This window comes from Benincasa hispida, chromosome 1, assembly GCF_009727055.1.
Source record: "Benincasa hispida cultivar B227 chromosome 1, ASM972705v1, whole genome shotgun sequence".
Lineage (NCBI taxonomy): Eukaryota > Viridiplantae > Streptophyta > Magnoliopsida > Cucurbitales > Cucurbitaceae > Benincasa > Benincasa hispida.
The window spans coordinates 4,819,011-4,840,276 of NC_052349.1; the positions used below are offsets into that span (position 1 = coordinate 4,819,011).

Genomic DNA, 21,266 nt, shown 5'->3' on the forward strand with positions numbered 1-21,266 from the left:
AACCAGTAAGTCAATCTTTCACAGGTTGTTCGTGGTCTTGGCTGGGTTAAAATACCATTTTACCCCCGAGAACACTTCTTGTTCCTTCAGTCCCATTAAACCTCTAAAGAACAATTGATTTATGGTCCAACCAACAAATCCAGTCCTTCTCAGCCTAGTGAGAGGGTGGGGCCCCTTGTTCTTATTCCGAAGTCAGCACTTAAGGGAATAACCTATCTACTACCCTTAGAGACGGGTAGGAGTGAAGTCCGTCTTGCGCCCTATGTCCCCAGCTAGTTACCCGGTCTTACCCCTGAAATGGGAGGCTTATTGAGCCAGTGCTGTTAAGCTGCTCTCACCTATGCAGATCTAAGGATAATCTCGAATAAACAGGAGTTCATAATTAGCTCAGGATTGAGATCGAGTTACCTAGGTCATCAAATTTGAATTAGTTAGTTTTATACAGTAAACAGTGTTATAAAGCAAAAGTGACTAAGTCGTGGTCCAGTCTTATACAAACTCATTGCATAGGATGCTCCTATTCACATATCTCTATATGAACGATTCGGGATCACATCGTTTGTACTAATTACAAAGTAGGCCGCATCCATAGTGTCCCCATAACAAGATGCCCAACCTTATCCTTATACTATAGACCATTTTTGGTTATATACTCGAACTTGATCCATCTGGAATCACTCAGAAACCACTCGAACCGGCCCAAAAACACCAAAAATCAAGTTGAACCGACTCAACCAGGTCAAAAATGGACTGGCCCAGACCGTCTGGACTGGCTGGTCAACGTGCGCTAGCACAGTCAATGGAAGCGCGAGCAGGCGGGTAGCGAACCAGTCAGTGCACGAAGCTGTTTCGAACCGGGTCGGAACTCGGGCTGGCAGGTCAGGTCATTGGGTCTGGTGGCTGAAACGGGCTTGGAATCAAATTTCCTTCAATTTTTGAAGTTGTCCCCTTTCCCAGAACCGAGCAATTACAACCTAATTTTAACTTTAATGACTCTAACAAAATTACAGATCCTTTCCCACACATTAATGCTCATAAACAAGTGAGCAATTACAAATTTCCACAAGAAATTTAAAGAAAAACAATGCCAAAATCGTAAAAAATTCACTTTAGTCCACATTTCATTCAACATTTGAAAGAAAGGAAAAAAATACCCACCAAAAGCAATTGAGCATAATTAAAGCATGTTCTGATACCACATGATGGAACACGAGACATACGCAGCGGAATAAGGATCTAATTATTCTCTAATTGCTTTTAATTAAAAGGAAAAAACATGCAAAAAAAAAATAGGAAAAACAGTAAATTAAAAAGGAGTAGAGTACAACTTTTGTAGCTCCCGAAAAAAGCTTTTCCTCGCTGAATCTCGACCCGAATTCTTCTGGACCACCACTAGAATTTACCCGCTATTCTCTAGACTCAAAACCGGGTTGTGGGACCCGGTGAATGAAGGAATGAAAAAGGGAAGAAATGGTGGTTCAAGGTTAATGTGAAAAAGATAGGAGAATTTTTTGTGAGAATTTTGGAAACCAAAAATAGAAAACTTTTCCAAGAAGGAGAGAAAAAGATTTCAAAAACCTCTTTTTATTAAACAATTACATGAATCTAATGCATGTAAAAACTCACCAAAATTCAACACCTCACAAAGCACTAAACCAAAGTGGGCTATATGTCATTCTATAATGTTTACACATAGTCCACTTAAGTTAGTGGGATTATCCAACAAAAATGTTGGATAATTCCACTAACTCTTAGTCAAGGGCAAAATGGTCTTTTTCTATTTGGTCAAAGTCAAACTTTGACTTTTAGCAAAAGTCAACACTTTGACTTTTTACAGTTTTTACCCTCTTGACTAATTTTGACCTCCCGAACATGAATCCGCATTCATATTTTCGAAATTCAAATCACATTTGAATATAGAGCGCCATACAAAAACTCGATAGCGATATCCCATAGACTTGTCGGTTTTAATCATTTTTCTTAATTTGAACGATTCAAATTAATCCAACATACTATTCTAAGTTTAATCCATATGAGCTAGCAGGGGGACCTAATGGACCTACAGATCATGGGCTTCAACGATCCGAGATTAACCGATAAAACTCTTTAATCTAATTAATCAACATTTGTTAACTAACGGGTCATTCCACTAAAGTCCCGTAGTTGCACTCCCCTCACCGTATATATGTTTTTGTCCATCTGATATAACCATAACCAGTAAGTCAATCTTTCACAGGTTGTTCGTGGTCTTGGCTGGGTTAAAATACCATTTTACCCCCGAGAACACTTCTTGTTCCTTCAGTCCCACTGAACCTCTAAAGAACAATTGATTTGTGGTCCAACCAACAAATCCAGTCCCTCTCAGCCTAGTGAGAGAGTGGGTCACCTTGTTCTTATTCTGAAGTCAGCACTTAAGGGAACAACCTATCTACTACTCTTAGAGACGGGTAGGAGTGAAGTCCATCTTGCACCCTATTTACCCGGTCTTACCCCTGAAATGGGAGGCTTATTGAGCCAGCGTTGTTGAGCTGCTCTCACCTATGCAGATCTAAGGATAATCTCGAATAAACAGAAGTTCATAGTTAGCTCAGGAATGAGATCGAGTTACCTAGATCATCAAATTTGAATTAGTTAGTTTTATACAGTAAATGGTGTTATAAAGCAAAAGTGACTAAGTCGTGGTCCAGTCTTATACAAACTCATTGCATAGGATGCCCCTACTCACATATCTCTATATGAACGATTCGGGATCACATCGTTTGTACTAACTACAAAGTAGGTCGCATCCATAGTATCCCCAGAACAAGGCGCCCAACCTTATCCCTATACTATAGACCATTTTAGGCTATATACTCGAACTTGATTCATATTTTATGTCATCACATAAAGTTCAAGTCTACATTAAATAGCCTCAGGACCTTAGTTTATTGGATTCAAGATTACAATTTCAATAACAATTTTATCAAAAAAACAAAACAGAATATGTTTATCAATTTACAAACTACGAGTTTTAGGACATAAAATCCAATAGGAAGTTGTTTAAGTTATATTTGGGGTTTGTATAAAGAAGAGTTATATAAACATTAACTCTGTTGTAATAAAATAATCTTGATTTGAATTCATTTGTATACTTAGTTTATAAGTTGTGAGCAAAATAGGTCAAGACGGACAATAAATATCACAAAAAGGTGGTATTTGCTGTCTTCAAGCCTTCTTCTAGATGAAAGAGGTAAGCTTAGGAGGGGGTATGACAATGAGAATCTAGAAAACGTGAATCTTAGATGCTCGTAAAACAAACTGCCCTTATTTTTATCAAAGCCGACCCTAGAATGGGAAAGATATTTAAGTTAAAATATCCTACACAAAGAAAATATAAATAGTTTACACTTAAAAAATAAACTATTATAACCCAGATAAAAACAATCTGTACCCTAAACACTAACTATTATAACTTACCGACTATAATAACCAATTCAACACTCCAAACGTCTTTTCATAGACATCTAAATGATTTATAAATAAATTGACTCATTTTTCTATGTTATAAACAACCCTAATTTTATTTATATAATTTGGAGCTGATTTTAAATATAATTCAATAAAAATAGTTATAAATTCATTTGGGAAAGTTTTGGGTTTTAACCAATAAAAATGGAGTACAAATTGATTTTTTTTGGCTATATTTTAAAATAAACGGGTTGTAAGGTTCCATTATATTTTTGGAATTTGATCTCAACCGTCAGATGTTGGGTGGTGTCAAATGCATCGACGACCAAGGAAGCTGGAACGCGTTCAGTATCATAGAGACGCGAACAGAGTAGTAAATTTGAGTTTATGAGAAATCCCACATCGACAATTTTGAAAAGGCTGGGGCTAGAGGTGAATATAAAAGGGGGAGAACATACAGCTTCTTTCTTCACGCAGCCGTGCGGTGAGCACAGAGCGAACTATTCTTTCGCCTTTTACTAAAGAATACCGTGTGCTCGCCGCAATCAGCGGCATACGCCTATTTTTGGAAGGGTTTCCTCCTTTTTGGAGGAAATCCTGCAATTCAGTACAATATTCTTATCTGGCTGTTGTCTAAATAATTTTAGTGATGTCCCTAATCCAAGTTATTATTTATTTGTTGAAATAAATTATACAATTTTGGTACTTATGTTGATTGTCACGATGGCGAAGGATCGTAGTGAAAATTAGTTTTGAGCCAATTATGAGAAAGAATAGACCCAGTAGTTACAGATGTCTTGAATTGAATTTACATAATTTAATGGGCTAAAAAGGTGAAATTTTGAAAATGTGCTGCTCCCAGAAAGATTTAAATTAACAACCAAATATGTTTTTAATTTTCGTTTTTTTAATGTTTTTTTCCGTTGGATTTTGGATTGGGATTATACTTTTAAAAATCTGGATTGACTCAACCTTAAATTTAAGTATTTTAAATTAATAAAAAAAGAAAAAGATAAATAATCCAACCTAATCTGAGGAGACCGAGTTGGTCTAAAAATTCTCTCCAATACAACCTATATACACTCCTATTATATATATTTTTTAATCTTGTTCAATTTTTTTTCTGGTTCCTTTTTTATTGGTAAAAAATATTCCACTTGCTATTTATAAACACCAGAGTACATGGAAAGAAAGTCTTTCCTCCATGTACTGCAATGAATTTTATGAAGTTAAATGTAAGTATAAAGATCTATGGTTATCTGTTTTACATATTTTTCCAAGGAGAAAACACAAATCAGTTGGGGGATCGACTTCCACCGTACCATTTAACTTCACTTTAAATATGACCTTGTGAAAAAAGAATGGAAGTTTTTTTAATATATAAAATAAAAAAAGGTACAATATACAAAGCTTTTGAACAATGTAAGAAGTGGTCGCAGGAAGGAGATATCCCTCAAATGGATTTGAGGCTAAAAAAAGAAAGAAAACAACTGTGGCTCTTGTTTTCTGCATAAAATACAGTTCTAAAAACTCAGTTTAGAAATCATACTTTGTCCGTCCACTACTTAAAATAAGGCACAACATGTCTGAGATGCTTGAAGAGGATCGAAAGAAGTTCCAAGATTCAAGCATTAGGCGTTTCCTTGATCCTTTGAAATGAACAACCTGCATTTCAGGAAGAGAATTGTGAACATTTGAGCCAAGATTGAAAATTCCATCCCAGTTCAAACTAGATGTATAAAACCTTACAGACTGTTAATTTCTCCAGTAATATGATACCTTAACATTCAAGGGCATGCCATGGAATTGACCTGCACCCTCTGGTGGTGTCCAATTGTACAAGGCGCATGGTAAGAAAAGTACTGAAGCACCATTGATTTCTTCTACAAATGTTTCTGCTTTACTAAATTTCCTTGCATCAAATGAAGGATTTGACCTTACAACCCATGCAAGAGCTAATTGATCTCCAAGCATTCGTGATGCTTTCATGAATTTTGAACTGTATATTTTCAGTACTTCTTGGAGAAAAGCCTTTGCCCTGCATAATCACGTATGTTTAAAGATCACTGCAGAACATGACAGCTCAAACAAGACCAACCTTTTAGTAGAAAATCCATAAACAGCTTCATCAATAGAAACAAATAAGGATTAATGGTAAAGCTAAGGCGTACTAACCCAACCCTTAAAATTTATTGATGAAAATTATATAACATTTCTGAAACACCCCCTCTCCCTTGACTCTCCATTTGAATCATCCGAATTGCTAAGCACCATTACATAAAATAAAGGCTTAAGAAGTCCATGCAAAAAATTAGGGCAGATAAATTAGGACATATACCTTTGAATTCCATCTTCAGTACCTCTCACAGCTATAAACCCTGAATTCAGAGGCTGTGCTTTGTTATTTCTAAAAGTGAGAGCCAAATGAAACTTCGGATGCTTATGAAAAATTTCTCCTAAATCACCAACCACTGCCATATCTGAGTCTGTGAAGAAGTAATGATTGATGTGTCTTGGACCCCGTCGTTGCTCCTCAAGTCTTGTATCTAGAAAGCTCTGCATCATTGCATAACCAACTTCAGGAAGTATTCCCAAAAATATGTTCTTTCACAGTCATCAACAAAAAAATAGCAAGTTAATGTTTGAGATATAATGTAGAGTCATGCCTTTGTATTACATGCTTTTCCAAATATTACTATAAATACTAATTATTCTCGAGGAAAAGTCTTCATAACTCCAGTAGAAATATTCTACCTATATGTTAATGAGATGTGCTCTTACAATGTAAGACCTGATTCTTTGAAGCATCAATGTGTCTCGTGAATATTCACCCTGTATCGGATACACAGTTACTCTCTGTCTACGTACTGGTAGATCTGAAGCTGGATCAGTTAAAATCATTACATTACTCTGGGGCATTGAAACCTGCAATTGGTTAGACATGTTTAGATGAAAGACTGCGTAGTCCATCTGCAATTAGAAACATTACGATAGGAAGCAAAGGGTTGAATTGTAAGTGAGTATATGCTTACATGGGCCAAAAGAAGATAAGCTTAACACAGGAGCTTATATGAATATCAATATTGTCGATGCAAGAAAAGCCTCCAGTCGAAAAGAATAAAAGCTAGAGGACTATTTTCAAACTCTTTTAAACAAAGGTCTGATTCTTTTAGCCTAGCTAAAGATCAAATCACCCCCAAAGACGCCCATCACCACTAAAACCTGTCATATTCCTCTCAAACAAAATACTCCATACAACTGAGTTACACACCAAAGAACTACTCACTTGTGCCAAAAACCGAAGGTGAAACAATACCTCCTTCCATAGTTCTAACCCATAATATCAATCTCTCTAACTTCCAACTAGGGACCCAACAATATTTGATTGAAAAATCAGCATGTTAGTACCTGAATGAAGTTGATGAAGACATTCAAAACAGCCATCGACCTCTCCACTTTACTGTATGAAGCATCCCCAACTTTTACAATGTCAGTTGATCTGCCAATCACTTTGGAATCCTGCGACGCATTGTAAATGGTAAAGACAGTTACAAAGTGAATGTTGTTCCCAGTATCGGCCGAATTAGAAGTAGCAGGCAAATGGGTGTTGTTGAGCGCTTTGGTGCCTGCAAAATTGAAGTGCAGATCTAAGCAAGAAGGGTTTGAGGCAGCCATATAGCTAACATCTAGGGTTTAACAACGGTACTTGTGTGTTAGTATACGTCCACACCACATCAACACACAAATTATAGAGATCCAAAAATGCAAGGAGAGGAAGCACATTACAAAGACAACTACAACGCACACAGAAATTGAGTAACAAAATTACCCTGAAATTAGAATACGATATCAAATTCTAAAGAAAAATCTTTCGCAAACGAGTTGTATTTCAACTAACTAACAGTTGCATCGAAAGAGAATAAATCAGAACTGAAACAACTCAAATTTAAGGCAATTAAGTCAACATTAGGGCGTGAAAGCAAGATAAGAGCGAGAAATAAGAACCTGAGCATTGCAATCGATCGGGGTGGCCTTGGCCGGCGGCAGGGCCAAGAATTAAATGATCGAATTTCTTGCTACGTTTGTTGGGCTGACCTTGCGAGGTTAGGTCATGATGCAATTCTAAAACTGAATCAATGATTGAACGTTAGATGGATAAACAAGAAACGGAAAAAACTCGAAGTGATATGAGAGAATCAGAGGGGTGAAACTGACCGGAGAGGAGATGAGGAAGGAAGAAGACGAGGGGAAGGAAGAAGAGGAAACAACGCCGTTCGCTGCAAAATCTCATGCTTCCTCCGCCATAGACGCCGTTCTGTAGGCGGTGGCCGGTGGTGATCTGGGTAGCTCACTCCACCTTAATGCTCCACTATCGGCGGAGCTACTTTTTTTCGATCTGAAAAAGAAAACACAACGAATAAAAAATTTTCTTTCCTTTTTCTCTATATTACTTGAGTCGCCTAGAAATTAAATCAAGGTTTTATTTAAATATAGTCCAGCATCCATTTTCCATCCATATTATATAATCACATTTTCATTATATACATATGTATATTTGTTGAAAAGCATTTTCGGATGAAGTTAAAAAATAGTGTTTTTTTAAATTATTGACAAAAACAGGTCTGTGTCAATTCTGAAAACAAACATGAGTATTCCTCTTGAAATTTGGTGATTTCGAACATCCCATGAGTTTACGCCGACATGTCCGTAACCTCCAACCCAAATCTAAGATCCATAAACTATAGATTTAAATCAGTCTAAATAAAAACAAAATAGTATATCCATGAATCATACATTTAATTCAACTCAAATGCAAACAAAATAATATATATATGAAACAATCTTCATTTTTATAAACACATACATATATTTCTAGGTTCAACCAACAAATTAATCATAAAAAAAATAGCCCAACAAATAGGCCAACATAATCATCCAAAAAAATAGTCCAACAAAATCTAATTTTTAAGTTAACATATACCCAAAAATAAATCATGGATCCATAAACTACACATTAAGTTCAGCCCAAATGCAAACAAAATGTTATATATATATATATATATATATATGAAGATTATACATTTAAATCATGGACCCATAAACTCTACATTTTCGAACTTGATCCTCATTTTTATAAACAAATACATATATTGAGAAAAATTAAAGAAAAAACTTTACCTCAGTCAAAGAAAATGTTTCGGTAGATCGACTCACGATGGCAGCAACAAGAGAAAATAAGGCAAAGTGGAGGTTTTTGGATGATGTTTGGACAGAGGAAGAACGTTTCAGATGGAGGAAGAAGAGTCGTAGCGGTTTAATGGAGAAGGAAGTCGTGTACCCGGTACACGATTTACCTCAGTAAACGTTGCATAACTACCACGTTGGCAGTCTGCGCATGCCAGATCAACAGGCACTCGTGTACCGAGTACACAATTTAGAGCTAATCATGTATCAGGTACACGATTAAAAAACCTATTTTTGTCAATCTTTTCAACCCTACCCTATTTTTGTTAATATATATTAAATAACATTATTAAAAAAAACCAGCAAAATACATTTTCATTGTAAAAAAATTTATGTAACATAAAAAACAAACAATTATATAAGAATATTTAGACAAATATCAATTTATACCTGTAAACTTAAAATCATACAAATTTAGAACTTTGAAGATTATATCAATTTAAATCCCAAACTAACAATTGTATCAATTTAAACCTGAACTTTTATAAATGTATCAATTTAAATCTTGAATTTTCATAATTGTATCAATTTAAACCCTTATTATGTTTTATTTGAATACACATATGAAAGTTTAATGTTTAAATTGATATATTTATGAAAATTCTAAGTGTAGGGTTTAAATTGATATAATTATTAATTTAGGGTTAAAATTGATACATATCCTAAACTATTTAAAGTTTAAATTGATACAATTATTAATTTAAGGTTTAAATTGATAAAACTTTTAAAATTCAGGAGAATAAATTGATATTTACCGGATATTTTATCTGATTTAACTAATGTAAAATGATTATTCATTGGTCTTTTATTTATTAATATTTTTGTTGCTTTAATAACTTTCCAAAAGTTTCCATCCAAACTAGACTCAACATTTTAAACATCATCAACATTCACCTTCGTTGGAGTTCCAATTCTTATACCTCATATTTATTGTGCTCAAAAAAGAATATATACATATATTGTCCTAATAAAAATGTTGAAATCTCAATGTTATGAAAATGTAGATAAACATATCAACAAATATATATTTTTTAGTTCAATAACATTTGAAATTAAAAATTTGAACCACCAAACTTTTATCAAGCATATATGCCTAACATGGAGTAGAATGTTCAAGGGAATTTAAAAAAAATTTATATAAACCAAAGTTCATAAAGAAAATTTAATTAATAAAACAAAGTATTTCCTCGTTCTAAATAATTTTGAACTTTTATTTTCAATATTCATATTCACACGAGTAATATTCTAGGTCAAAATTTGACAATACTGTGAGAATGTTTACCAGAATGTAAATTCAAAGTCGAACCTTTTTTTCCTAGTTTAAAGAGTAGAAATTCATACCTCAGACATCTTAATCGAGGGTATATTCTCATGGCTATTAAGGATATCAGAAAGTATAGAAACTAAAATTTTCCACCACCATCAAAATGACAAAACATATAAAAAAAAATGAGTTAATATACAAACAAAACAAGTCCTGTGTGTATGTTTGTATACATAAGAATCGTTAGCAATACCCATGACTGACTGAGACAATCTCCAATGAGGCAAAGCATCATCATCATCAGTGAACTTGTGACATTAAAATGACTTACATTACTTCACCAAGAAATTTGTACTTGTTGCCAAACCTTCATAAATGATTCACCAAGAAGTTCATACAACGGACGGTACTGTTTGCAGCCAAGCTCAATGCAAAAATTTCCCAAGCTCCAAATTCAAAGGAAACTTGTGTCATTAAACTATTTAAGTTAGCACAGGACAATCTGGTTCAAATCAAACATTGAATGTTTTAATAGCCTTATTTAGATTAAGACATAACTCATCTTTTCAAGAAATGATCAATCATGTACCATCTGATCCAGGCTCAAAAAGGAATAGGTTGTCGATTTGGCCATGACTCAATTTTTTGGAAGTATTTTACTGCCACCACCCCATCGAAACCTTCAGTCAGAATGACCTTGTTGTCTGAAATGTAAAGCTTCATTCCATCTGAAATATAATGTTTTTAGCAAAAACAGATATCACTGATGAGTGATCATCACGTTTCATTCACTTATTGTTATACCTTAATTATATAAATGAAAAGAAAAGAGTGTTCAAGAGTACCATCTAGCGCTTTTTTGACATCGAGAAAGATTAAAATGTTGACATCGCGTCTCATGCCTGTCAGAAATTAAAAAATAATAAGAAAAAGAAACTTAGCTTCATCTCCCCAATTTTGGTTCACTGTATGACTAAGTATCTGATATGCATTGGGAAGTAACATAGTGTTGAAGTAATTAAATCTCATAGAAGTTCAAGAGGTTTATCTCTCCAAAGGCTAGAAACTATTTCCATCTTCAACTTACTAAAACTAACTAAACTCTTTCCCTCTCCCCTTCTTGTATATGTAAGTTTTTCAGAATCATGCCCAGCTCTCGACATCTAACAAACCAACTTCAAACTAGTTTGCTAACTTTGATACGATAATATTAACAAACGATGACTAAAAGATGACCCTAACTACCCCAATTAACTACTTTCCTTTGCCCACAACATCCCATTTTCCCTTCTTAGATCCAAGCTTCTTCCTCCTAATGCAAGTAAAACGACCTGATGGCCTCATATTCATGTCAGTATCCTTTACTTTTATCTTATATAATCATGGATATATGAAAATGGTCGAGAACATCTATTTCATGGATCCTTTTCCTTTTACTCTTGAAAATTTTAACATCAATAGCAATACCCAGACTTAAGTTATTTCATTTGCTTTTGAAGAAACTTAGATGCAAACCCTACACTTCGCCCTCATTTTCTATTTGCAAAGAGATAAATGGGTGAAGATGTGCAATTGCAGAAGCCACTAATTGCCAATCAAAGTGACATCATGATTTTATTGGATAAATTCTTCAGGTAAATGTAACAATTAGATTTTCTTAACTTACCACTGATAACCTCCCCATCTGTTGGCAAACCACATGAGAAGTGAACATGCAATCTTTTCATGCGTTTCAAACCAGATTCCAGAATTGATTCCAAATTCTTCTTGTAAGTACCATGTACACATACTGTCACGTAGAGTGGGAGAAAATAAAGAGAGTGAATGATTGAATAACAAAAGTCGAAGTTTAAAATGTATCAATACTCACATCATCATGCACATCAAGGAGGAAAGGATAACATATGGAAAAAAGTAGAAAATTTAAGGGCATTGAATCATAATACCTGGGACCTCCTCAGCCGAAAGAATTGGTTTTAATAAGCTTTCAGTTTCAACCACCTGCAGAGGAAGTTTTTTCCTTTGATGATGGTGTAGACGAAATAGCCAATTTGATTCCATTATCACAATCTTACAAGAGGTGGGAAAGTCTTACATAAACAATCCTATATAGTGAAACAATTTACCTATCTTACAAGGCTGATAGATTGCAACAAAATACACAAACAATATCAAACAAGGTGAAATGGATTTTTCATTCCATAGGTAAGTCAATATCAAAAAGCATCAAATGCATTTAACCTAACGTGAAGCAATCAATAATTTTCCAATCAATCAGCTCGATTGACAGTCCCCCAACATTTTCTAAAAAGCCTTTAACCTAACATATTCGATGGTTTATAAAGAAAGAAAATAACCGCGACTGTATGGCCTTGGTTTGCTCGAATCAAGAGTTCTCCATTCTCTTCCAGGAGGCTGAAACGCTGCTTATTATCCTTCCTAACAGCCTGACATTGAAAAGAAAAACTATTTGTCAATGCTAGATGCTTGCAGAAATAAAAACAAACTGCCAATTAACAAGTTGTCAGGGGGAAAAGAAAATACATTAGTGGAACTAATTGAGAGGGGCAAAAACAAAAAATAAGCATGGATAAATGAATCAAAACTGCAGTGTCAAGCAGATGTATGGTGAAGTTTTAATTGAGCTTAGCAGATAAATAATACTCTAGAGGTAAGGGATCAAGATAAATAGATGAATCACATTCAACAGCATTGTTGAGCAATGGAAAACCTATGTTACATATAAGTTTGATTCTACAAATTAGATTGATGCTAAAGCAAGTAAAGAAGAAAACTATTCGACCAACCTCCCTTATGTCATCAATTGTGTGCGATCTCAGTGGGGTATTAGCAAATGTTTTCAAATTCAACTTTAGCAAATCCTGAACCTTGACATATCCATCACTCCTCATATTCAAGTTTAACTCGGCAGCCATATGGCGCAAGATACGTGTCCTGAAGTTCATTATGATCAAATATCATTCGATAAAAAATAAACCTTATCACGCTGCAGTTAAAATCAGATCTTACATGCATTATGCATAACTTTTGAATTCCTCTCAAACATCTACTTCGGCTTATTCATTCTTCACCAGCCAATCATAAACAGTAATATATAGGAACCCTCACAACAACTTAGCTCAAAATTGTAAATAAACCACCCCAAATTATAAAGTTATAGTGTCAAGTGGTAGTACTACCAAAAGGGAATACAACATTAAGATGATGAGACTATATTCTACTCCCTTCGAAAATTTCTCAAGCTTATACGTGCATAATAGATTAAGTACATTTGATTTAAGGTTACCATTTTAAAGTTTGATCTTCCTATCCTGTGTACTTTCATATGTTTCCCCAAAAAATGATCATAGCCAACAAGTGGTGAAGAGAAAAGAGAATAAATTATCAAAATTCTATGTAATTAAGAGTTGAATTACCAATTGACCCAAAAGCTTAAGATGATGAGTAGAAGGTAAATTTAATACTATATCATCCAACACTCCCCTTACTTGTAGCCTTGAAATATGTAGAAGACCCAATTACTGGAAATCAATATCAATTGCAAAGAAAATAACATTGAAGAAGTTTGAATATAGTACCTCCCAGATACCACCTACTTAGATACCATGTAAATCACACCACCTGTTTCGATACCATGTAAATCACTAATTGACCTACAAGCTTAAGCTTAAATTTAATACTATATCATCTAGCATTAAGCTTCAACCTCATGAATCACTAATTGTAGATGTACTTTGTTTCACCATAGATAAACAACATTACTCAAAATTTACATATATATATATATATATAAATATACACAACCGTCCACACAACCTTCCATAAGCTTAGTAAGCAATAAGTTTGACAAGTAATCCGAGACAATTAACAGCTTAAACAAGATACCAATAGAGGAAATATTCTTACAAGAGTCTACCAAGAGCGTCAATTTTGTCTTTACCAGAACCGCCGCCTCCTCCGCCACGCCCCCTCGTTCTTTCTCTATCATTCCTCAAATCCAAGCCTCTTCCTCTTCCACCACTGATCGAAATAATCAGAACAAAGAACAGAATCAATAACCACCGGTAGAATTTCAACAAACACACATTAGAATTCCAGTTTCTAAAGTATGAAAAACAGAGCAGAGAAAACCATGAAGATGATGAAGGAGCATAATTAACCTTCTACTGGAATGGGCAAAAGAAGAAGAGGAGGAGGTATTGATCCTATCCATGGCGAATAGAGAAGGAGAGACGGGCAGGGGAATTGGATTGATGAGGACACGTGGAAGCAAAAGGGGGCGGCAGCGCAGAATTTTGATGCCGCAGTTGGTAACAACAGAAGCCCACATCGTGAAGGCCTGAAGGGAAAAAGGTTGAAGACGAAAGCTTTAGGAATCGCATGCAATTGCGGAGTAAGATTTTGCCATGGTAGAGATAATATCAAACGTACACGTTGCAGTTACAACATCGAACGGTTATCAATCAACGCACTTGGTGGGGCCAATTTCAAAGTTTAAATTCGGTACAGCAACGATTAAAATTTGATATGTATATTAATAAAAAATATATATATTTTTTAAAAGGCATTGTAATTAAAGTGTGGGATGGAGAAATTGAATCTCAAACCTTGATGTCGATAGTATAAATATTATGCCAATTGAGCTACGCTCTTATTGGCGATATTAATAAAATATTGATATTAGTAAAAACAGGGTAATTAATCTATATTCTATATCTATACTCTAATAGATGGAGTAAAATCGGGAGAAATTTTAACTTCCCATTTTGCCCTCCGTTTTAAACAATATTTCTATTTTGTCCTCAACTCGTATTATTTAAGGGCAATTCTCAAATCAATCGACTCAAGTGTCTCTTGAGAATGATACCCTCTACTCTAATTCAAGTAGGGCAATTCACAAACCAATCTCTACACATTTGATAGAGAAAAAAATATCATCAAGGAAGATATCTCGTCTATATATATGAGATCTATATTTTATTTCATTTTTTAAAAAAATTAATTATGGATAAGAGATAATCAAAAGTTAAGAGAAATTAAGAAGAGTTTCAGGACATACAATGACTAGAAATTTGTTTATAGAGTTGCATGATATGTAACAACTAGAGGTTTGTTTATATTTTATATTGTTTTTCAAGTTTTCGTTTTACGATCAATTTATTTAGATTCAAAATAAAAATAGTTAACCAACGTGTGAAAATAAGTAAAGGTGTGAGAAAGGAAAGAATGGCATTTTTTCTTTTTAAGAAGTAAATGATGAACTATTCACCTTGATCATGCAAATTAAAATGCAGATTTTTTATAAGATTTTTTCTAATTTAGATATTTTTGTCTAAATCTGTTAAAGAATCTTTAAAAAGAATTTTTTTAAAGATATTAAATAAGGTATTTTGTTTGTTTTTTTGTTTTTTTTTTTTTCTTAGTATTGTTTCTCTTCTCTTTAATGTTTATTTATGTAAATTAAAATGGAGAGAGATTTAGTTGATATACATTTATTACATTTTATAACGGTTTTATTTTATTTTGATATACATTTGTTTTTAATTCTAAGTTTTTTTTTTTTAAGATTGATAATGACAAATGTATTATAAATAAGGTATGTCGTCTATTTTTTTAGTATTATTTGTCATCAAGATGTATCTAGATTTGTTTCTTAGGTCATTTTAAAATACAATCGATAATTTTATAAGTTCGCTTTATTTTGATGTACACATTTTTTTATCTAAAAGAAATTCACATTTGTTTGTATTGGAAGTTGGAACATTGCTTTTTTGTTTGTGTATTTTGTGTCCATTTCTTTAATCTCTAGGGATTTCTTTTTTTAAGATTTTACAAATCAAAGATTTTATTTTTACTAATTGAGTAGGCAAGATTCATTTAATTTTTATATACAGTTGTTTTTAATCATTAGGTGTTTATTTTCAAGGTTTTATTGTGAAAAAAATCATCACATAAGGTTTATCATTTTTTTCTATATTTTTCTTTATAGTAAAAATATTTATTCCACCGAAAATATTATATATTTTTTTAGTTTATGTGATAAATTTAATCTATATATTTATTACTTTCGGATAATAATTTTCTTTCAGAAAAAAAAAAAAAAAAATCTCTACTATATATATTAGAAGGGGCCATGAGAAGAAATTTTTTAACTCCCCTCTTTGTCTTTAAATTTTTTAATAATATCAATTTTATTCTGATGTCACACCCCTTCATTATATTAATTTTTAACTCCTCTTAATAACATGTCTATAGATATAGAAAATGAAGGAAAAGCGATTTTGAATTATTAAAAGTGATTTTGAAGTATATGATCTCATGTAGTTGGTATGATATGATTTTCATAGACGACTGAAAGTGGTTTTAAATTACTAATTATTGATATTATAAAAAAATGGTGTAAAATTGTGAAAAATTGGGGAAAAATCATGATTTAAACTTTTGTTTGAAAAAGTTAATATTTATTATAATATGTTACTGATTTCTAGTCAATCAAATTCCAAAATCATCAATTTTTTTATACTCTTAAAATCTCATTAAATGATTTTTATTTTTCTAAAACTAACTTTGTTTATTTGCTAAACATAATTATTTTAAAGTGAAGTAATTTTGACAATGACAAAAGTAGTCTTGGTCTTTCAAAAAGAAAAGAAAAAAAATGATATTGGTCATGCCAAAGTACTTACAAACATAGGCTTAGTAACATAGTTATAGGTTGACACACTTTTCTTGAGATTTATATTTGTCGAATCATTTTACCGCAATCATATTTCATATTCAATATAATCCAATAAACCATATATATTATTTTAGTTGTTATCTAATAGAGTGTCATTTCTCATTACATATAAGATGGTTTATTCCTCCAATTCTTCTATTATTTAGTCTGTTATTGGTTTTCCAATATGGGCTTTACACGTGTATTCATCTTCCTCTTTATACATGTTGATACTGTTCTCATTCAATATATAGAGAATGTTGATTCTGTTTCTCAACTTCCTATTTCTTCCTTATAATCTTTATGGTATCAGAGTGAAGCCTTCTTTTTATTTCTTCTTCTTAATCAATCAATTGATAATGGTATCTGAAGAATCTTCCTCTTCATTTTCTCAACCACAGGTGAGCGAAACTATCCCACCCACACCTTCTACTCCTCTTCAAACACTGATGGTTACTTCTATCTATACTGCTAGACCCTTGAATGTGTCACTCTGTCGACCACAATTCTTCCAACATCAGTTTCCCAGCTCCCAAACTTATCCTCAACCTCTAGTTTATTCCCAATTGCCTCCCCCTAGTTACCCGTGAAGGAACTCTTATTCAAGAGTACCTATGAGCAGAAGAAAATCTTTCCAATTGATTGTGACAGAATTACCACATATACATTCAAACATACTAATATGCATTCATAATGCTAAAGAGATCGAGAGATCATACCAGTTGAAGACTTCTTCTTCACAGCGAATCTAAAACTAAATCATCTACCTTGAATAATCTCCACACGAATAGAAGGAAACGAAGATGACACCACCACTCAGAGCCCTAAGTATTCTTAGAGTGAGAATCCAAAGTGTGGACTTTGTTCGGATTTGGTAGAGAAGAGGAGGAAGAGAAATTGTATACAACGATCAAGCAAGTGGGAGATGAGCTCGTCTATCGTATACATAAGATGCTTGATCGTTTAGGTGAAGTATACGATCGTGTAGGAAAAAGGTAAGCGATCATCTAAACGATCATGTAGGAAAAGAGTAAGCGATCGTCTAAACGGTCGTGTAGAAAAAACTAAACGATCGTCTACGATCGTTTAGTAAATATCGAGAGCTAAACGATCACTTAGGAAAAGGTAAACGATCATTCAGTAAATAGTGCGCGAGGGTGTAATCAGTAAACGATCGCTTAGCAATATCGTATAGGTAAGCAATCGTGCAGATACTATCGTATAAGCACTGATTTTCTAAGCGATGACACACTCTTTAACATAATATCCGCGCATCTCATGCTTAACACACCATGAGCTATTTATGCGTCTCAAAGTGGACGCCGTCCCATTTCCCTTTTAACCATCCAATGAATGTGATCTCATCATATTCATAACATATAAATTAATATCATATATTAATTATAGTATTTTCCTCCACTAGATATAAATCATATTTATATCCAATTTCCTCCAAATTAATGTATCTCATACATAAAGTTAATTATATCCTATATAATTGAACTCCCACTTGTCAATTTGAATATTTCAAACTGACCCCAAAAACTGACTCTCAACTTGTATCCAAGCTACCAAAGGGACCTTATGGACCTATGGCTCGAATCTCCAACAATATATGAATAGCTGACTAAACTCTTTAGTAACGATATCCACCATCCGTTAACTACCAGGCATTCCACTAAAGACCGACAGTTGAACTCTTCTTGCCATAGATCATCAGTACGATGACCCTTCACAGATGCTCATAATTACAGCAGGCCAATTTTCCGTTTTACCCCTGTAATTACATCTTCCTCCTTAAGTACCATCGATCCCTCTAATGAACAATACAACATAGTCTTACTATGTGTGAACACCTCTCAGACCATGAAAAGATATGTGGCGCCACATTGTTCAAACCCTGGAATCAACCCTTAAGAGAGCAATCTATCTACTTACCCCTGCTTTGGGGAAGGAGTGAACTTCATCTTGTGAAGCTGAGTTCCCAGCTCCCAAATCAGACGAATCCCCAAAGTGGTAGGTTTGGGTCGGCGCTCTAACCACTCGCACTCATGCAAATCAAAGGATCGCCCTCAATGGCAAGAGTTCCCAACTCACTCAAGATTGAGGTCATGTTACTACGGCCATCTTAGTGAAGTGAAGTCTCAGTCATGAACGGAGTTATATGACAAGACATTACCACTTCGAGGTCAGGTCTTATACAAACTCTTTCTATAAAACGCCCCCGATTGCATGTTCACTACACGAATGATCAGGATCAGACCATCTGTGACAAGTCACAACACTTGTAACAATTCCACAAAGCGGGCCACGTCCGTAGTGTTACCAAGATAAGGTTTCCCTCCTATATCCATATATTACAAACTCTTTTGGTTGTCACTTAAGACATGATCCACTTGTACATCACTATGTACATGTTTAAGAACCATGGATATTAAGTTTATTGGTTTGTGGTAAAATAAAAAACATCTAAATGTGCAAAGTCAAGAAGTGAGGTAAATATCGTATATATTATACATCACAAATGTTCTTACAAAGTTGTTTACAAACTACAGGACACGAGACTTTAGAGCACAAACCTCAGATTAAAGAAATTGTTGATCAGTTTGCTGCTATTGGAGAACCTATTTCTTATAGAGATTATTCATGTTATATTTTAGATGGCTTGAGAGTCGAGTATAATGTCTTTGTTACCTCAATTCAGAATCAGGCTGATGTTCCTTCTATTGAGGATGTTCAAAGCTTGTTATTGGCCTATGAGGCACATCTTGAACAACTCAACTTGGCTCAAGCTCATCTTGCTAGTCTTTCCATTCAACAAACTAATAAGAAGTCTCAATCTTCTTTTCCTCCCAATTTTCCTTTCCTAAAGTCCTTTCTAAATTCTTCCTTACCAAGTAATACTCCCTGGCGTTTTAGGCAAGCCTCGATTCAATCCTCTCCCCTCTTGTTGGTCATCTAACAATCTTTATCAAAAGGTTCAATGCCAAATATTCTACAATAAACATGGACATTTACTCATGTGTGTTACTAGATTCCTAAAGTAGCTTTTCAATATCCCATTCCCCGAGCTCATTTAAGCATGGGTTCCCCTCAAACCAATTTCCCCTCTAATGCATCCTCTGTTTCTGATGTTGCCTCCCTCGATCCTATTAAGCTTTCTTATCCAGCTGAAAGTTGGTTTATGAATATTGGGGCTACACATGACATGTCTCTTAATTCCTCTATTTTATGCAATCCAACTTCTTATTATGGCAGTGAGCAAGTAACGTTTGGCAATGGTATGCAGCTTCCTATCCTACATACTGGCTCTACTTCTCTTACTAGTTCCGTTAAACCTCTTGTTCTACATAATGTGTTACATACTCCAACCATTTCAAACAAACTTATTGGTATTGCTAAACTGTGTCGTGATAATCAAGCTTTTGCTGAGTTTCATGGTACATTGTTTCTTGTGAAGGATCTCCAATCCAAGAGGGTTCATCTTCAGGGAACGCTTTAAGATGGGTTGTACAAACTACCTTTCTGAACTTCTTCTCAATCCAGCTCTTCAGTCTCTCCCTTCGAGTTGCTGCCCTTCTATTCTCAACCAAGTCTTCCTCCTCATTGTGGCATCTTCACTTAGGCCACCCTGTTGTGTCTATCTTACAGAAAGTTTTGAGTCTATGTAATGTTTCCATTCCAAATATCTACTCTAAGTTTTGTTGCTCATGTCAAATGGCTAAGCGTCATCATTTGCCATTTCCTCTTATTCCTATTAAAACTACTACCCCTTTCACTTAGTTCATTCAGATGTTTGGAGTCCTTCCCCACATATTTCAGTTATTGAAGTTCGCAATTTTCTTATATTTGTTGATGAACATACACGTTATACTTGGTTTTACTTACCTAAATCTAAAGATCAAGTTATTTCTTACTTTTATCACTTCAAAGCAATGGTTGAAACTCAATTCAATACCAAAACAAGAACATACAAACTGACTAGGGTGGTGAATTTCGAAATCTTAGCTCTTTAACATCTATAGATATTTTACACCATGTTTCATGTCCTTGTACTCCACAACAAAATGGTCGCATTGAGTGAAAGAATCATCACATTGTTGAGGTGGGGTTAGCTTTATTGGCTCACTCTCATTTACTCGTTCAATTTTGGAGTCTCGCTTCCTAAATGGTTGTTCATTTGATCAATAGGTAACCCACCCCTAATATTCTACCATCGAATTTTAAGGAAAATTTCATGTATTTCTAGGATGATTATCCCAAAAAAGAACACTACTAAATACCCTAAAACAAATATTCGTTTAAAATAAATTAGTTATGGAGATTTTCATGTATCTCTGGAACTTCGATGGAGTCCAAAAAAAAAGAAAAATTTAGAAATTCATTTAAAAACAACTTTTATTTTAGAATTTAAAGATGTACTTGTATAAAAATGAAGAGTTCTTATTTTAGAAATTCGTTTTAGAAAGTTGGCAATATATTTTATTTCAAACTTCATTGTCGAAACTCCAAAAATATATATAGAGAGAGAGGGTTTTTATTTCAGCAATCTAATATTAAAAAAGTGACAAC

At 34.0% G+C, this 21,266-nt stretch overlaps 2 protein-coding genes and 1 non-coding gene across 3 annotated transcripts; 1 reads left to right on the forward strand and 2 right to left on the reverse strand.

Annotated features, from left to right (window-relative positions):
* Nucleotides 1-3,922: 3,922 nt before the first annotated feature.
* On the forward strand, nt 3,923-4,042 carry LOC120070439. Its single transcript, XR_005479935.1, has one exon. It is a non-coding gene; the product is annotated as a U5 spliceosomal RNA (small nuclear RNA).
* Nucleotides 4,043-4,798: 756 nt separating this feature from the next.
* LOC120071505 lies at nt 4,799-7,924 on the reverse strand. The gene is made up of 7 exons (XM_039023829.1): nt 7,663-7,924; nt 7,453-7,575; nt 6,856-7,073; nt 6,229-6,372; nt 5,786-6,003; nt 5,227-5,485; nt 4,799-5,112 (listed from the first exon to the last, which is right to left on the reverse strand). The coding sequence occupies exons 1-7, from the start codon at nt 7,736-7,738 to the stop codon at nt 4,984-4,986; spliced, it is 1,167 nt and encodes a 388-aa protein (XP_038879757.1). The 5' UTR covers nt 7,739-7,924; the 3' UTR covers nt 4,799-4,983.
* Nucleotides 7,925-10,078: 2,154 nt separating this feature from the next.
* Nucleotides 10,079-14,357, reverse strand: LOC120081965 (tRNA 2'-phosphotransferase 1). Its single transcript, XM_039037188.1, has 9 exons — nt 14,137-14,357; nt 13,883-13,996; nt 12,763-12,910; nt 12,313-12,402; nt 11,902-11,956; nt 11,622-11,744; nt 10,801-10,857; nt 10,545-10,683; nt 10,079-10,457 (listed from the first exon to the last, which is right to left on the reverse strand). Exons 1-8 carry the CDS (start codon nt 14,304-14,306, stop codon nt 10,559-10,561), a joined length of 882 nt encoding a protein of 293 aa, XP_038893116.1. The 5' UTR covers nt 14,307-14,357; the 3' UTR covers nt 10,079-10,457; nt 10,545-10,558.
* Between the last annotated feature and the right edge of the window lie 6,909 nt (nt 14,358-21,266).

Excerpts from the sequence above, each read along its gene's own strand:
- LOC120071505 (XM_039023829.1), bottom strand. The coding sequence starts at position 7,738 with ATGAGATTTTGCAGCGAACGGCGTTGTTTCCTCTTCTTCCTTCCCCTC. Across the intron at positions 6,004-6,228 it reads AAAGAATCAGGTCTTACATT|AGCTTTCTAGATACAAGACT; the intron begins GTAAGAGCACAT and ends GCAATGATGCAG. Across the intron at positions 5,486-5,785 it reads ACTGAAGATGGAATTCAAAG|GGCAAAGGCTTTTCTCCAAG; the intron begins GTATATGTCCTA and ends GTGATTATGCAG.
- LOC120081965 (XM_039037188.1), bottom strand. The coding sequence starts at position 14,306 with ATGTGGGCTTCTGTTGTTACCAACTGCGGCATCAAAATTCTGCGCTGC. Across the intron at positions 11,957-12,312 it reads ACCAAGGCCATACAGTCGCG|GTGGTTGAAACTGAAAGCTT; the intron begins GTTATTTTCTTT and ends CTTCCTCTGCAG. Across the intron at positions 11,745-11,901 it reads TTCGGCTGAGGAGGTCCCAG|TATGTGTACATGGTACTTAC; the intron begins GTATTATGATTC and ends TCTACGTGACAG.